Raw genomic sequence first — 14,892 nt, forward strand, 5'->3', positions numbered from 1 at the left:
CCTTCCCCAGCGTTAATTTGTTTTCTCTGTATTATTTGCAGATTTGGGGAGGCAGAACGAGGTGTTTTGGCACAGGGGACCACTCAGCCATGGCTTCTTCATGCTGCTCTCCACCCAGGGTTTTGGTTGGGTTTTCTCACGGCTATTTTTAATCCACACCAGCAGCTCTGAGGGGATGAAACACCAAGGGGTAATGAAAAATTGAGGTTCCCTGTGGCCCATGTGCCAAGCCAGGTGGGAGGATGCTCATGGTTGTGCAGGGATGCTCCTGGGGAGGCAGGGCAGCACCTGGACACAGCCCCCAGCTGCACCCTCCGTGCTGGATTACATGCAATGCCTCCTGCTCCCTCCTGACCCCCTGCACATCTAAGTCTGCAACCTCCCCCGTGCCACATCAGCTGGGGAGAGCAGGGAGGCTGGGCTTTTCCCTGGGATCCAGAAGAAAGCAAACAGGGAGAAAGTTAATTAAAAACTTCAAAGCCAGATCCTTCTAATTTGGCTTAACACGGCAGTCCTGCTCAGCATTGATGCTGTCCCAGAGGTGCCTGCTGGGGCTTGGGCTGGGAAGTGCCCAGAGTGTCACATCATAGGATGTTCACGGGATTGTCACCCACCACTGCCACCCCTGCACCCCTGCTGAGCACTGGGGATGGGGTGCCACAGAGCTGGGGCTGGGCACCTGGGCACCAGCCTTCCCAGGGACTGGATTTTGAAGCCACTGGAAGGGTGATTCCATGGGGAGGCTATTCCTCAGTTTCCCCATAGCTCAGGGCTGCCAAGGGGAAGATGTTTTCAAGGCACTTGGGTGGTGCTGATCCCCATATCCTGGCATGATACCACTGCCCCACGTGAAGCAGTGCAGGGCTGGGCTCCTGGGGGAAAGCAGGGGGTGTCTGCCTCAGCAGGGTCCAGCAAAACAGTGGCCCAGGTCGGGTGAGGACCGAGCACCATGGGTCCTGACCCCTCCAGCCACTGCTCTGAAGGAGGTAGGGGACATCTTCCTTGCCCACTTGTCATTCCTTTCTCCAAAAGCAGCCAAAAGTCCTCTGTTTTTTTCCAGAAAGCTACGTCACAGGACAGTGATGCTCCTGCCCAAGTGCTCTGCTGCCTTGCTCTGCCTCCTGCCCCCGCTTTCTGGTTTTTTTGGTGGTGGGTTGAGGTTTTTTTTCAGAACTTTTGGCTGCATGGTGAGTAAAGGCATCCTGCTGTCTGAGGGCTAACGGCTTGTTGGAGAGATAATAAAGCAAAGGGGAGTAAATTAAAGTGACTATAAATAGCACCAGGAGAGGAAAAGGAGATGAAGTCATCTTCCTTCAGCTGAGCTGGTATTTGCATCACTCCTTCCCTTTGCCTTCCCCTGCCCCCTCACCCTGCTCGGGAAACAGTCATTCCCAGACACTGGGATCCTGCTGTGAGCTCTCTATGCTCTCCATGGGGCTGAGAAATGTCCCCCTGGGGTGTCTGCCCAGTGCTGGGGACTCACTGGAGGGCACAGCGAGGTGCCAGTCACTTGTCCCCAGGCTCTGTGGCAGCTTCCCTACGGATCTGTGGCTTTGCCCTATGCAAACCAGAGCAGGGCCCTATGCAAACCAGTGCCTCCAGCATGACCCCAGCGCTGCATCCTAGGAATAGCTTTCAGGAGCCATCACAAACCCATTTTCTCCTTTGCAGCTCATAAAACGGGCAGCTAAAGAGACCCCCAGGAGCAGCGCCTGGAAGAACAGATGCTGCAAACCCAACAACAGCAAGTTCACCCAGAGAAGCCCCTCCAGGAACCAAATTCCATAATTCATATTTTTATTCTTTAAGATTTTAACATCCAAGACTCAAAAGCTCCCCCATCAGTCCCAGGACACATGGGAGAGGAAGGATCCTGGCCCTGCAGGAGCCTCACTGGAATCAGCAGAGAGCTTCAGATCTCTCCCCAGACCTCTCCATGCCAAGGAGGCCACTGTCCCTGCAGCCCCCAGCAGCCCCAAGCCCCCCAGCTGCCCCCTCACATGAGGTATATTTACATGAGTCAGAATGAGGTCACACCACAGTTTCCTTATGTCAGCTACCGACTCCTATTCCTGTGCTAGGCACACACACCCGTGTTATTGCAGGGTATTTATAGCTATTTTACATGTATAATTATAAAACCACAACTCCACACACACACAGAAATAATCCCGGTGCCGGGATGCAGGGGAGCGGGGCCAGGCTGATGGCAGCAGGAGCAGGACCTGGACCGCACCGCTAATAATAATTCTTTGCACTTTATATATAGCCCCTTTCATCCACAGCTCTCAAAATCGCTTTGCAGGCATTTAATTAAGCTTCCCAACATCCTAATGTGATGACAGCCAAGTAATAATATCCTCGCTTTTAGGTACAAAGAGAGGGGGGGTGGCAGGACTTGCCTGAAGTCCCACAGTGAGTCCAGGTGTCCTGTGTCCTGCCCCACACTTGTGGGATGGCCACAGGGGAGATTTTGACTCAGAAAGGTGATGAGGACCTCAAGATCCTGCTCAACCCCTCTCTTCAGTTTGGGGTGGTGACACAGATGACATTACAAAGTCTAGGGACGGCAGCAGTGACCCCAGGGACTGCTGGGCTGCAGCTGCCCATCAGCTGGATCAGCAGGTGGAAGAGACAGATGCATCCTGACAAACTCATGGGTGTGAGCTTGGGGGAGAGCAATAAATGAGATGACAGGTCTGAAAGGGCTGATTTATGAGGAATATTAAGCGTCGTAATCCAGCCTGGCCTGGCCATCCCCCAGGGAGGCAGGGTGGTGACAAGGACCCAGAGACATCACAGACCAACAGGATTCACTGAGGCCAGCGCCAACATATCTCCAAGCAGGAGGGCTGGAAGCAATTGTGCCTCTCAGGCATCCAGGCACTCAGTGTGGGGGAAGAGATGGGTCTCAGTGACAGCCTGGAGATGGGATCCCACAATAATGGGTCTCTCTGGTCCTCCAGGTCTGAGGTTTGTGCTCCCTCCCATGTACATCCCTACTTGGATGGACCAGTTGCCCCCATCCTTGGGGTGCTGCAGAGGGCACAGGGAGCGTGGGCTTTAATTTTGGACAGTGATGGGATCACAGCTGCCACTCAGCAAGAATGACACAGCAAGAGAAGGCGGCAGCAGAGCAAAAGAGTGAGGAGGTGCTGGAGACAAACACTGGTGTTGGCAATGAAAGGGGCAGGATGCAGCCCTGGGGGTGAGGATCACTAACATCTGCAGAAAAAGCCACTCTCCTGACTGCTGCCCATGCATGGAGAGGTGGGGGCAAGAGTCTGTCCTCATCCCCACCCTGGAGATGCCCTGTGGGGGAGCAGCAGTGGATGCAGAGTGATTCTGCACACATGGGGACTAAATGTGAGTCAAAAATCATAAACCCTGATTGGATCCTGTAGCAAGTACCATCCTGCCATTTTATGGTCATGCTGCTATTTTTTTCCTCCCAGATTATACCCAGATCCCTGCTCTCTGAAACATGCTGCACATGAGCCCCCCACCAAGAGCCCCCAGCTCATACCGAGCCCACAAGGTGGGGACCAGAAGTTGTTTGCATCACAAACCCGGGTATCAGAGAGCAATGACAGAGACATGAAGCTAGAAAACATCTGCAAACCTTCTGAGGGGCTGCAAGAAATGGCCCCAGATCAGTGTCTGTGAGGAGAAAGGAGAGAGGGAAACGGGGCAGGAAGCCAGCATGGCCTGGGCACTGCCACAGGGACAGAAGCACCTCCCCATCACTGAAACTGCCCCGTGGCTTGCTGCTGTCACTGCTCTGAATGCCAACCCCGCTGTCCCCCCTCCACCACCAGCCAGATGTCTCTTACCAGGAGCTGCTGGCAGCTCTGCCACCTCGCTGGCCATGATGAAGGACTCGAGGATCCTTGCACGGAGCTCAGGGCCTGCCTCGGTGCTGAGAGGAGAAGGAGAGGGGTGTGAGGAACCAGCAGTTCCACCTCCCTGGAGGCCCCCAGCTCCCTGGAACAGCAAGCAGCTACCCCAGTGGGTCTGCTGTGGGACTGAGGCATTGCTGTGGGACCAAGGCAATGCTGTGAATCCCAGTGTGTGCATCGTGCCTGCTCACTTTGGGAACGGGTGTGATGTCTGAGCACCACAGCTGCAATGGCAGCTTCCACATCTGGCCTCCCCCTTTGGAGAACGCTGTGCCTGGGGCACTGGTGGGCTGTCATACAGCAGAACCAGCTTGGCTGGGAGCAGCCTGTCCATGGGCACCCTCCTGTCACCCTCCCTGTCCCGTGCATGGCAGGGCACCTCACCTGGCGGCCCCAGGGCGCAGCAGCAGCTCCCCGAAGAGCTCCCCGAGGAGCCGGGGCGAGAGGCGGCTGCGGTGGCCGCCCTGGCACAGGTGGCAGAAGTGGCGGGCGAGCTGGCGCAGGAGCAGTGCCTGGGGCTGGGGCAGGGCTGGGGGGGCCAGCAGGGCTCTGGCTCGCTGGCCACACTCCTCCAGGCCTGGGGTCTCTGTAGCAGGAAAAAAAAATGGTTAGTTGGGAAGTTAGGGGCATCCCCGTGCCGCTCATGGGAGCTCAGCACCTACCAGCACACAGGGCATGAGCTGTGGTAGTTCTTTGCTCCTCCTAGAGACCCAAAAAAACCTGACCTCAACCTCTCCCAACACTATTTTTTTACAGCCCCATCCCTTCCCAGACAGGCTATGGGACTTGTGGATATCCCAGGGCCTGCAGAGATTATTTCTTCGGGGTCTTGGCCACTTCTTTTTGGGGTTTGTCTGCCATGTTTACCCAGTCACACCACCCCAGATCAGGCTGTCAGGTGCCTTTGGCACATTCCCCCTGTCAGCACATCCAGGGAGGGAGCTCAGAGGGCTGCACCTCAAAATCCCTCAGTGCTGCTCAAATGGAGAATATTCCATGGTGCAGAGCAAAGCCATAGTAAAGGCAGAGGTGGGAAAAAGGGCACCAGCTTGAAGATCTGCTGAATTTAAAGGCTCAGCCCTCCACTGCACAAACAGTGAGCTGGGAGGGAAAAGGGGTTTTAGGAATTAAAAATAATGTGCACTTGGGCTGCAGGTGGGGCTGCAGTGAGGCTCCTGCAGCCCTCTGCATCATGGTCTCACTCCCCATGAAACACAGCGCAGGGAGAGCTGACAGGGGTGCAGCTGCTTCCAATGATAGTGGAATTGCCCACATGGATAAAATCAGACAATGGCATTGCACATCACAGAACAAAAACCAAAACCACTTGCTGCCAAAACCACTGTCACGGGTGCCCTGAGCAGCCCACAGCCCACAGCCCCCACCATGTCCCCAGTGCCCTCTGGCAGATTTGGCCGGGGCTCCCTGGTCTTGTGAGCTGTGAGCTCAGCGCCCTGGGACTGCGATGCTGCCCCAGGCACAGGAAACAGCCACTCTCCAGCCATCCTCCATCCCTGCCTTGTCCCAGCCCTTTTATCTGCTGGAGACAGGGAGGTCCCCAGGGCTGGGCTGCTCCCAGCTGCCTTCAAAGCCCGGCCTGGCCGGGGGCTGACTCAGCTCCCCGCGGCTCTTTGCACCAGGACTGAGGCTTGGCCAGTGAGCAGCCAGCTCCTGACATCCATCCTTGGAGCCAGGGTGCACCAGAGCTGGAGGGCCAGGGGTCTGGGATCCCCTCCAAAGCGGGTCTGCACCCCAGCCGTGTTTGTGATGGGGTCTTGGTGAGTCCTTGTATCCAACAAGCTGCTCCTGAGGGATGTTTAGCTTCGCTCCAGGGCCTTCCCTGCCGTAATTCTGCTTTTTTTGCACCTTTTTGCACCTAGAGGATCCTGCAGGAGAAGTCTCACGGCCAAAGGGGGAATTTGAGGATGTTTTTCCCTTCCTTTTGAAGGTGGTCATCTTGATGCTCTCCCAGCTCTCAGCCTCAAGCAGGGCAGAGGAGCCTTGCAGGGCAGGCTGCCAGAACCCAGCACCGTCTCCTCAAAGACTTACATTTTAATTTTTTCTTTTAAGCCCCAGAGAAATCCTCTTCCCATTGGTTTCTGCACCGTGCTGCCCCCTCCTCCTCCTGCCCCTGTTGTGCCAGGAGCAGAGCCCGCTGCAGCACAGGCTGCAGGGAAAGGCGCTTCCCTTTGAAGTTGCTTAACGAGGCAACCCAGCTAATTGCTTCCTAATTGCGTTTTTATCCTTGGAAGGGAGGCAGCCTTTGATTTCTCCTCTGACGGGTGAGGGGAAGGCAGCTTCTCTGTGCCACCAGCCCCAGGGGTATTTCTTCTGGCTCTGTGTCTCAGCACAGGGCAGGGAGGATGGGGTGGGAGTTATCCCTCACCTTCTCCCTGCGTCCCTTCTGCCTCGATGGAGGCCACAAAGAGCCCATGGCCTTTTCCCATCAGGATATGGTAGGAAAGGCCACACTGGTCTGGGTACTGGTGATCTTTTAGTGCCTCTTAAGGCAGCCAGGAATATGATCTGCCCAAGCACTAATCTGGCTTAGGATGGGGAGGTGATGCTCAGGGATGGAGGGTACTACAGCAACTGGCAGTGAGATGAGGGCTGCTGTGGAAGGGGAAGAAATCCTGGTTTCATGAGCATTAAGAGGTTCAGGTCCTGTTGAACACAGTGGGCAAGGGTTTCCTGTGTGCCTGGTGATGCCCACGGGCCCTCAGGCTGGGAGGGGGTGAGTGGCTCTGTGGGGACTCACTTGAGATGGGTTTTGGTCTGGCCTCACTGTTGGGATGGGCCATGGGCTCTGCTGACCTGGGTATGAGCCCTGCTCTGTTTATTTGAAAAGAAATCAAATAAAACCAAAACCTTGATGGTCTCCTGCATTTGCACAGAGCCTCAAAACCTTGCAGGGATCTAAAGGCACTTCCTAATGGCACTAAGTTGAAAAAGCTGAGAATTTTTTGTGCCCATATAAAGCCAGGAGTTAATGAGATTACAGGAAAAAATTCCCAGGCAGCAGAGCCAAAATATTATAATAACTCTTTCTTCTGGGGCCAGCATCACCCAGCCTTGGCAGCTGCCCGTCCTGGCAGGCAGCACCTCCTCCTCCAGGCACTGCAGAGGGAGAAGACCACGCTGGGGTGGGGGCAGAGCAGCCCCCTGGATGTCCCTTCTTTCCTAGAGCATCTCCCAAATGATGCTGTGCTGCTCCAGCACAGGTGATGTTCCCAATGGCCCTTTGTAAAATCTGCCTTTAGTACAGCACTGGGCAGGGGATGGGGTCAGAGCCACCCTGGAGATGCTGGGAAGCCTTTTTAGAGGCTTCCCAAAGTTTCTCCAGCCCCACAGAGGTCCCAGGTGTGGGGGCAGCCCGTGTGTGCTTACCTTGAGCCATGTGGACCAGGTCACTGTAGAGAGCTGGAGGGATGAGGGGTGTGGGGAGCTCCTGGAGGTACCACTTGAGGGCATCTGCCAGTGTCTGGGCCTCATACAGGTCCATGTCCACAGCTGAGGCATCTGGGGAGAGAGACACAGGGAGCCCTGAGCCCATGGTTCTTCCCCCTGGCACAGAACTCTGAGCTCTTCGTCCCTGTGCAGACATGGGGGCTGATTTCTGTGCCCATGCCCCCCTCTCCCCAGTGGGGCCGTGCATGATTTTACTGCCACCACTCACCCAGCAAATATTCCTGTCCCAATTTCCACTGACCCCGAGTTCCACGTGCCCAAGGAGAGCACGAGGAGGCATCTCTGCTCTGAGTAAACTGTGCATGGGACAGGGAGCCTCACCATCCCACTGGGGTCCCACTGCAGGATAGGACCCATGGGAAGAACTGAGCAACCGCCCCAGGAACCTTCCAGTTTTCAGGGCCAGGTGCCATGTGCCAACCCCAGCCCAGCAGGACCTGCTTGGAGAAGGCATCCATGGAATGGGGTTATGGTTCCCAGACAATTCAAATTGCTAAAGGCCCCTGTGACCCCAGTAATCCCAAAATGGTGTGAATGTGCCCCAATTGGCATCGCTTCTCCCAGGCCTGAAAGGTGCTGCCCTGGGGAGGTGGTGAAGGATGCTCCAGGAATGGGGAAAGCACATGAGGCCACACAGCCTGGGCTCAGGGGCTCAGGGCTCCTGGGATCAGGACAGGGACAGTGCTGGGAGCAGAAATGTCCCATGGCCTGTCAGGAGTCAGGGGGTGGGATGTGTCTGTCTGAGCCCCAGGCCAGGCCAGCACAGGGACATACATTGCTTCACCCTGGTCCAGGGGGAAGAAGCCTTTCAGCATCCTTTGGTATTGCCTCATGTGTTTGTCTTGGAGGTCTCCCATCCTGGCTGGGCTGGGTGGTGGCTGTCTGGAGGGTGATGGTGCCTTTTGCAAAGATCTGAAGGTTTCAAAATCTGGCTTTGGTTCAAGCTGGACCCAAATGCAATGTTTTGAAATTCTTCTTCTTGGAGAATTTGGAGGGTGAGGGGTACAGGAGGATGGGAATAATTTAAAAAATGAACATATTTGAGATGGTCTGAAATGTTTAATTTAAAAAAAAAGAAAATGAAATTTGTAATTTTCTTAAAGATGCTGTGTCAGGCCCCAAATGGCCAGGAATGACAGAGAAGAGTGTGGGCTTGCTCAGAGCAGGTTCTGAGCCCCCTTCACTCTGCTCACTGGATCTTTACCCCCTCAATGCACCTTCACTGAAATTGGAGCCATTTTGGAAGATGCTCCACCTCCCAGCCCAGCATCTTCCAGCAGAAAATGTTGTGAGCCTCCAACCACTCCAGCTGTGCTTCCTTCTGGGGCAATAAACCCAAAAGAGGGGAGCAACCCTCTTTCCTAGGACAAGGCTTTAGAGGCACACATTCAGCAGGGCTGGGATGGGGAGCAGCTGGGAAAAGCTGTTTTTGAGCACCTTGACCTTGATCTCCTCTGGCTGGAGTGTCCCTGCTGTGCAGCAGGCAGCCTGGGAGCCTGCCTGCCTGCGTGGGAACACCAAGCTGCAGTGGGTCCCTTATGGCCAGGGCCTTCCATTTGGCTCCCAGACGGAGAGCAAACAGATTGGCCAATGCCCGAAGGGGAGCCTTTAACCCAGCCATTGGAGACGCTACCTCACTGTCAGCAGCTGGGAGCTGTGTCCCGGGGCAGCCTGGGGACAGCCGGGACAGATGCCACCATGAGCCATCCAGCGTGGCCAAATGTCAGCCAGGGCAAACGGGGTGCTGCCCTTCTGGCACCCCAGGAAGTCACAGCATCTCCCCTTGGCATCCTCGAGGTGGGCAGGGCTGTGCCAGCTGCACCCTGGCCCCATTCTGGTCCGTGTTCATGCTTCCATCTCCCAGCCACACTTCTGGCCCTCCTTGGCTGGCCAGAAGGGTTATTTCTGACAGGTTTGTGAGGGCATGACAGCCAGGTACCCATGTTAGGTAGCAGTTCTCCCGGAGCTGTGAGCTGGCAGGTTGTCTCGAGCTGGGCAGGTGGAGGAGAGTGGGGTCATGGATCCCACAAGATGCTCCAACACCTGGTTTTGGCTGAACACTCACAGTGCATGGCTAAACCCCAGGGATGCTGCTGGGGGTCCCAGGGTCTCATTGCACTGCAGAGAGCTTTTCCCATCACTGGAATGCACCGAGCAAACCCCAAAGCCCACCTGCCACGAGGGTTTCTGCAGGGACCTGTCACACGCCTTAAGGATGCTGGCACGGATTGAGGAGAGCAGCCACAAGCTGTTCCTGCGCAGGAAAGGGGCCCTGCCGGGCGCTGGCCCCAGGCGATCAGCCCCGGGCTCCACCGTGGCCTAATTAGCTTGTTTGCCTCGTTAGGCATGAGCCTGGGGGGGTGTTCAAAGGGAAGCCTCAGCCGGTTTCAAAGCGAGATTCAAAAAACATCTTTGCACCCGGAGAGAGGCGCGATGGGGAGAGCAGGGGAGTTCACACGGCGCTGACAGAGACTGATTGCTGACAGCACCGTTCTCCGTGGCACTGCACTAGAAGTAGCCATTAGCCTGCTGTCCCCGTCCTCCTGGAAATGCAGTGGCATCCTCCTGCCCCAGGAGGAGTTCTCCTCCTGCTCCAGAGGCTGCCCTGCTGAGCTGGGCTCCCCATCAGGCTGAGAGCACAACGGGGATGCTCCGAGCTGTCCCCCAGCCGTCCCGGCAGCTCGGGGAGGCTCAGCCGGCAGCGGCGGAAGGGTTAACCCCGCAGCCTTCCCAGACAATTACCACCGGCCTGACCCCACGGATGCTGCTCTCTTCTTATCTGAGGGAAATGATAACCAGCTATAAGAAGTTAATGAAGCTGCAGGATGAGTCAATGCTCTCCTGCTGCTCTCCAGATGTTCCCATCCTTTCCCCAGGGGAATGATGGAGGAATGACGGAGGGATTCCATCTGCCTGCCATAAATAGAAGGAAAACACCCCAAAACCCCAACCTCGACCCCATACCAACCCCCTCCAACACATAACCTGCTTGCTGGCCTGCTGGCAGAGCAAGCATCTGGGGACCAGCGGCCAGCATGCCTTGCCCATGGAGGGGTGAAAAGCAGGAATAAATTTTGGACTGGGGACAGGGACTGTGGGATGACCACTGGCCCAGGGGGAAGGACTTCCAGCCTCCTCCTAGTGGCATTCCAGACCCCACATCCCAGCGGAGGCAGAAAGGTGCAGGAGCTGTGGGCTGAGTCAGGCTGGGCAGGAAATCCAGGAGCTCTCCCGCAGCTGCAGCCGGCCGGGGAGGCGTGAGTAAGGCTGAGTTTCGATAAACGAGGAGGATGTTTGGCCACAGGGCTGTGGGGGAGGTGGGGGCTGTTCTGAAGGAGAGGCTTGAGCAGATCCTGATAACCAGCTGTCCCCTGCATGTGGCCACAGGTGACGCTGCTCCCAGAGCCCTGAGCCCTGAGCAGCTCGTGGGTGACAGGGTCCCCAGCACCCAGGGCCCCCCTCCCTGGATGGGAGAGACTCCAGCAGGCTGAGCTGGGCCTTGGCCACCGAGCGCTGCTGCAGTGAGATGCTCTCAGGTGTGTGGTCCCTGTGACAGAGGGGCGCCCAAACCACCCTGGGGCTGACTGAAATACCGACCTGGGAGTTTCCCTACCCCTGGCAGACCTTTTAGTTTTAGCTGTCCCTGGGTGCTAGAGAGATGTCCTTGCTGTCCAGTTGTGGGGGCTGTACGTTCCCATCTGCACGGATGCTGAGCAGGCACTCGAGCTCCTGGGCATCCCACAGTGAGGGTTTACTGGGAAACTGTGCACCAAATCAGGGAATATTTCCCAGCTTCGACTCAGCATCATTGTAGCATCTCCCAGCCAGCCTGCTGGTACCTTGTGCTGGGACTTGGCAGCTGCCAGGACACCCCCTGCCCATGCACAGGAGCTCCTGCCAGCTCCAAACACTCTCCCAGCTGGGCTTCACCCCACCATACCCTTGGCTTGCACTCAGACAGGGTGGGGGTGCTGGGATCCCGTTTGAGGGTGCCCGCTGAGCCTGCCTTCCCCCACCTCACCTTCCCTAAGGCAATCCCCTTCCTCAGTTTTCCCAGCTGCTATGGGAGGGGATGGCAAAAACTCACCCCCAGTTCTCCCTGATGGGTCTGGCAGGGATGTCTCTGCTGCTGCCGTTTATTTACCCTTCTTTCATCACCACCAAATATAAGAGATGAGCTCATGCCTCTCGCCAGGCTCTGACGACACGGGGTTTATTTCCACTGCAGGTATAAATAAAAAGCAGTGCCGCAGGCACCGGGGCGCCTCACGCTCGGGAGAAAAGTCATCCTGGTGGAATGAGCTTGCCCAGGGGAAACCAGAGCCCTTGGGGGCCTCCGATGCCCTGTGGCATCCCAGGGATGAAGTTGGGGATGCGCTCCCTCCCTGCGCATCCACACCGTGGTGACAGGGGCAGCGGCGTGAGCCCCCCAAGCCGCTCCTCGCTCCCCGACCCTTTCTGCCTAGCAGCAGCTCCTGGCAGCCCCGGCGCAGCCCCGGGACCCACGGTGTGTCGCTAATCCCCACCGAGAGCTGACCTAATTCCCGGGCACGTGAGCGTGTCTCCAGGCAGAGCGCAGGGAGCGCGCAGGGCCGGCAGCGCGCCCGGCACGCCCGGAGACACCGGCTCCAATCGGCCGCGCTCTGCCGCCGCCTTCCCCGGCAGCCCCGCCGCTGCTGCCGGCCCTGACAACAGCGGAGCCGCTTCCCATTGCTGCGCTTGTATCTGGGGAAGGGTCTCCGTGTGTGTTTACAGCGTCTGCAGCTGCGCGCCAGAGCCCCGAGCAGAGCGCGGTTATCCAAAGCGCGGGGGAGGGTTCGGTGCTGGGGTCGGTGCTTCGCAGCCATCCCGGGAGGGCTCGGTCCCACCGGAGCCGTAGGGAGCACCCACGGACCCCCGGGGTGAGCTCTCTGTGCACCGACCCCGCCAGGGAGGAGGGGTAAGGACACAGACCTTCCCTGTAAGGGGTGGCAAAGCACTGCCCGGACATTCACACAGGACTTTGCAGCCATTCCCCAGCCAAACCTCCCCCAGCTTGGGTCCCTCAGGTCCGAAGGGCTCCAGCACCCACCAGCCCACCCACAGCTCTGCTGCTACCACCCAAAGAACGTCCTAAGTGTCCAGCAGCAGCAGTGAGAAGGCTCCCTGCCACATCCCAGGTGTGGACAGAACCTGGAGCAAGCCTGGGGGGAGAAGACATCAGGTCTGGGCACTGAAGGGGCTCATACACCTCACATCCCCGAGCACTGTGGAGTTAGTGGGTGATTTGCCCCTTTCCTGTACCCCAAACAGCCCCTGAGCTGGGGACAGCAGCCCAGGGACACAGGGGACAGCAGGAGTGATGGCAGCTGGAAACTCTTGGGGTCAGTGTGAGGCCCCACACCACAGAAATACCCCAGGGCGTGAAGCAGCTCCCACCCAGGTACTGCAGGGACTGCTGGGGGCAGCAGGGTGAAACTCTGCTTTATTCCTCTTTTTCAGCCCATACTCTTTCCCTGACATTGCAGCAGGCCTCCTGGCTGGCTCATCACCTCCCAGCCTTTGCTGAGCTCCCCCCAGCCCTCTGTGAGTCTGCAGCTTTTCTTTAAGTCCCTTTTTGGTGCCACCATGTGACTCTGATTCTCATGTTCAGTGATGCTGCATGCCCCCCTCCCCTCTCTTAATTGTTCTTGCAGCATCCATGATGGAAATACCAATTTTGGTGCGCAGGCTCTGGACAGCAGTCAGATGCCACTGACCTGCAGAGTGTCACCAGTGCCAGCATGGGGACAGGCTCAGCTCAGACTGTAGAGCCATGAGGAGCCACTCTGTCCAATGCTGCCATGAGGATGGGAAACCTGCATCCCAAACCTGGCTGATGATCAGCTCAGGGACTGCCCACAGGTAAGATCCCCCACAGTAAGGGCTCTAAGAGGGCCAGGGATGGGGAAAGGGTTCAATCAGCACAACTCAGACCTGTGCCTGCACTGCCAGCCCTGGGAACAGAGTGCCCATGGGCTCCTAGGGACAGCCAGGGTCTGACTTGCACAGCTCCTTGAGTCCCAAGGTCCTCCTCTTTCTTCCCACTGGAAATTCAGACTCTCTTTTAGTGCAGAAAACAAGCTGAGTTCTCCAACACATTGAGACATGGGGGTAAGAAAACCAACATCTGAACTTTTCCAGCCCTTGCTCCTCTTCCCTTGCACTCTCTAGCAGTTTTCCTTCCACCCCTGCCAAACACCAGTGGGATTTGGGCATTCACAGGGAAGCTGAAACCCCCAGTGGGCACCTGCTTTTCCCCCCAGCCCAGACATGGTTTGGTTCCAGCAGCCACCAACCCTGGCTCCTTTGTCCCCATTCCCCAGGATGAAGCTTGTCCTTTGCAGGCAGGCTGCTGGCAGAGAGAGGACACACTGGGAGGGGAAGGGAAAACCAGCAGGAGCACGGGAGGAAGGGAGATGTGACTCTGTCTTCTCACCCACAGGGCAAGCAAACTCCAATGTTCCAGCACGGCTGTTCTACTCCACTGAATGCAATGATAGCCTTTGTATGGGAGACAAAGCAGAGATGCTCTCCTGCCCTCCCCAGCCCAGAGTGGGCTCCAGCAGGGTCCTGGGGAAGCACCCCTGGCTCTGTGCTCTGCAGGAGGTTGCAATAGGAGCAGGCTGCCAAGCTTGGCGTCTGCTGGGATGCTTGACTCGGGCAGGAACGTCATTCCCATCCTGCTGCAGAGCATCCCTCTGGCATGGCTGAGCATCAGCCCCTTCAGCTGAGAGATAACAAGTGTAGGACTTGTCCTTCCCCCTCTGGGGAGCTCTGGCTTTGCCCAGCTCCGTGTTGCTGAGCACAAGGGGCAGCCCCCTACAGTGCCTAATTAAAGATTTCAGACCCTGGGGAGATGTGGGCTTGAGAGTATCAAATCTCTCAGGGCTGCTGGTGTTTTTAAAGGACTTTCAAATGTTTTGAAAACCACAATGGCATTTCTCTGACCAGTGCTGGGCCCTGCCATGGGAGATGGACGGACCTGGACAGACATACCAAGTGCCCAAAGCTCTGGCCAAGCCAGTGGGGCTGGGAGGATCTCCTAAGGCTGAGCAGGATTTTGGCAGCAACTGCAGTGGTGCTGCTCTGTGGGGAGCCCTGGACCTGCCTGGGATGCTGCACCCGCTGCATGGGAGGAACAGAGGACCCATAACTCCTGCTTGGAAACCACACCATCCTTCTCGTGCTGGCACTGCTGCCCATGCCCAGCCTAGGCACCACCAGTGCCCAGGGCAGCCCAGGGGATTGCTCTCGGATGCCTGCACCTCCTCCAGAGCTCAGACAGTAAATATGGCCCGGGCTACAAGGCTGTGAAGAAAAGCATCCACAGGAGAAGAGTGGGGTGGTGGGGTTAGTGCCCCCAGCCCCCATCACCACCGCAGCCCTGCTCGGGCAGTGAGGAAGGAGCATCCCTGCGAGCTCTCCTCTCCTCTCCTGCATCCCTCCTTCCCCGCCCGGCGGGACTCGGCTCCCGGTGCGCGGGAAGCGATGAGGTCATGGTGCT

The 14,892-nt window shown here is 57.2% G+C and overlaps 1 protein-coding gene across 1 annotated transcript in view; it reads right to left on the reverse strand.

Annotated features, from left to right (window-relative positions):
• The window catches only part of PIK3R3 (phosphoinositide-3-kinase regulatory subunit 3), a 77,805-nt gene that overhangs the window by 56,511 nt on the left and 6,402 nt on the right, over positions 1-14,892 (reverse strand). Inside the window, exons 5-7 of the mRNA XM_063166024.1 lie at positions 7,287-7,418; positions 4,284-4,485; positions 3,834-3,919 (exon numbers count right to left, since the gene is read on the reverse strand). Coding sequence (XP_063022094.1) covers positions 3,834-3,919; positions 4,284-4,485; positions 7,287-7,418 — 420 coding nt within the window. The remainder of the gene's footprint in view (positions 1-3,833; positions 3,920-4,283; positions 4,486-7,286; positions 7,419-14,892) is intronic.

The sequence above is a fragment of the Melospiza melodia genome, chromosome 11 (genome assembly GCF_035770615.1).
Source record: "Melospiza melodia melodia isolate bMelMel2 chromosome 11, bMelMel2.pri, whole genome shotgun sequence".
NCBI lineage: Eukaryota > Metazoa > Chordata > Aves > Passeriformes > Passerellidae > Melospiza > Melospiza melodia.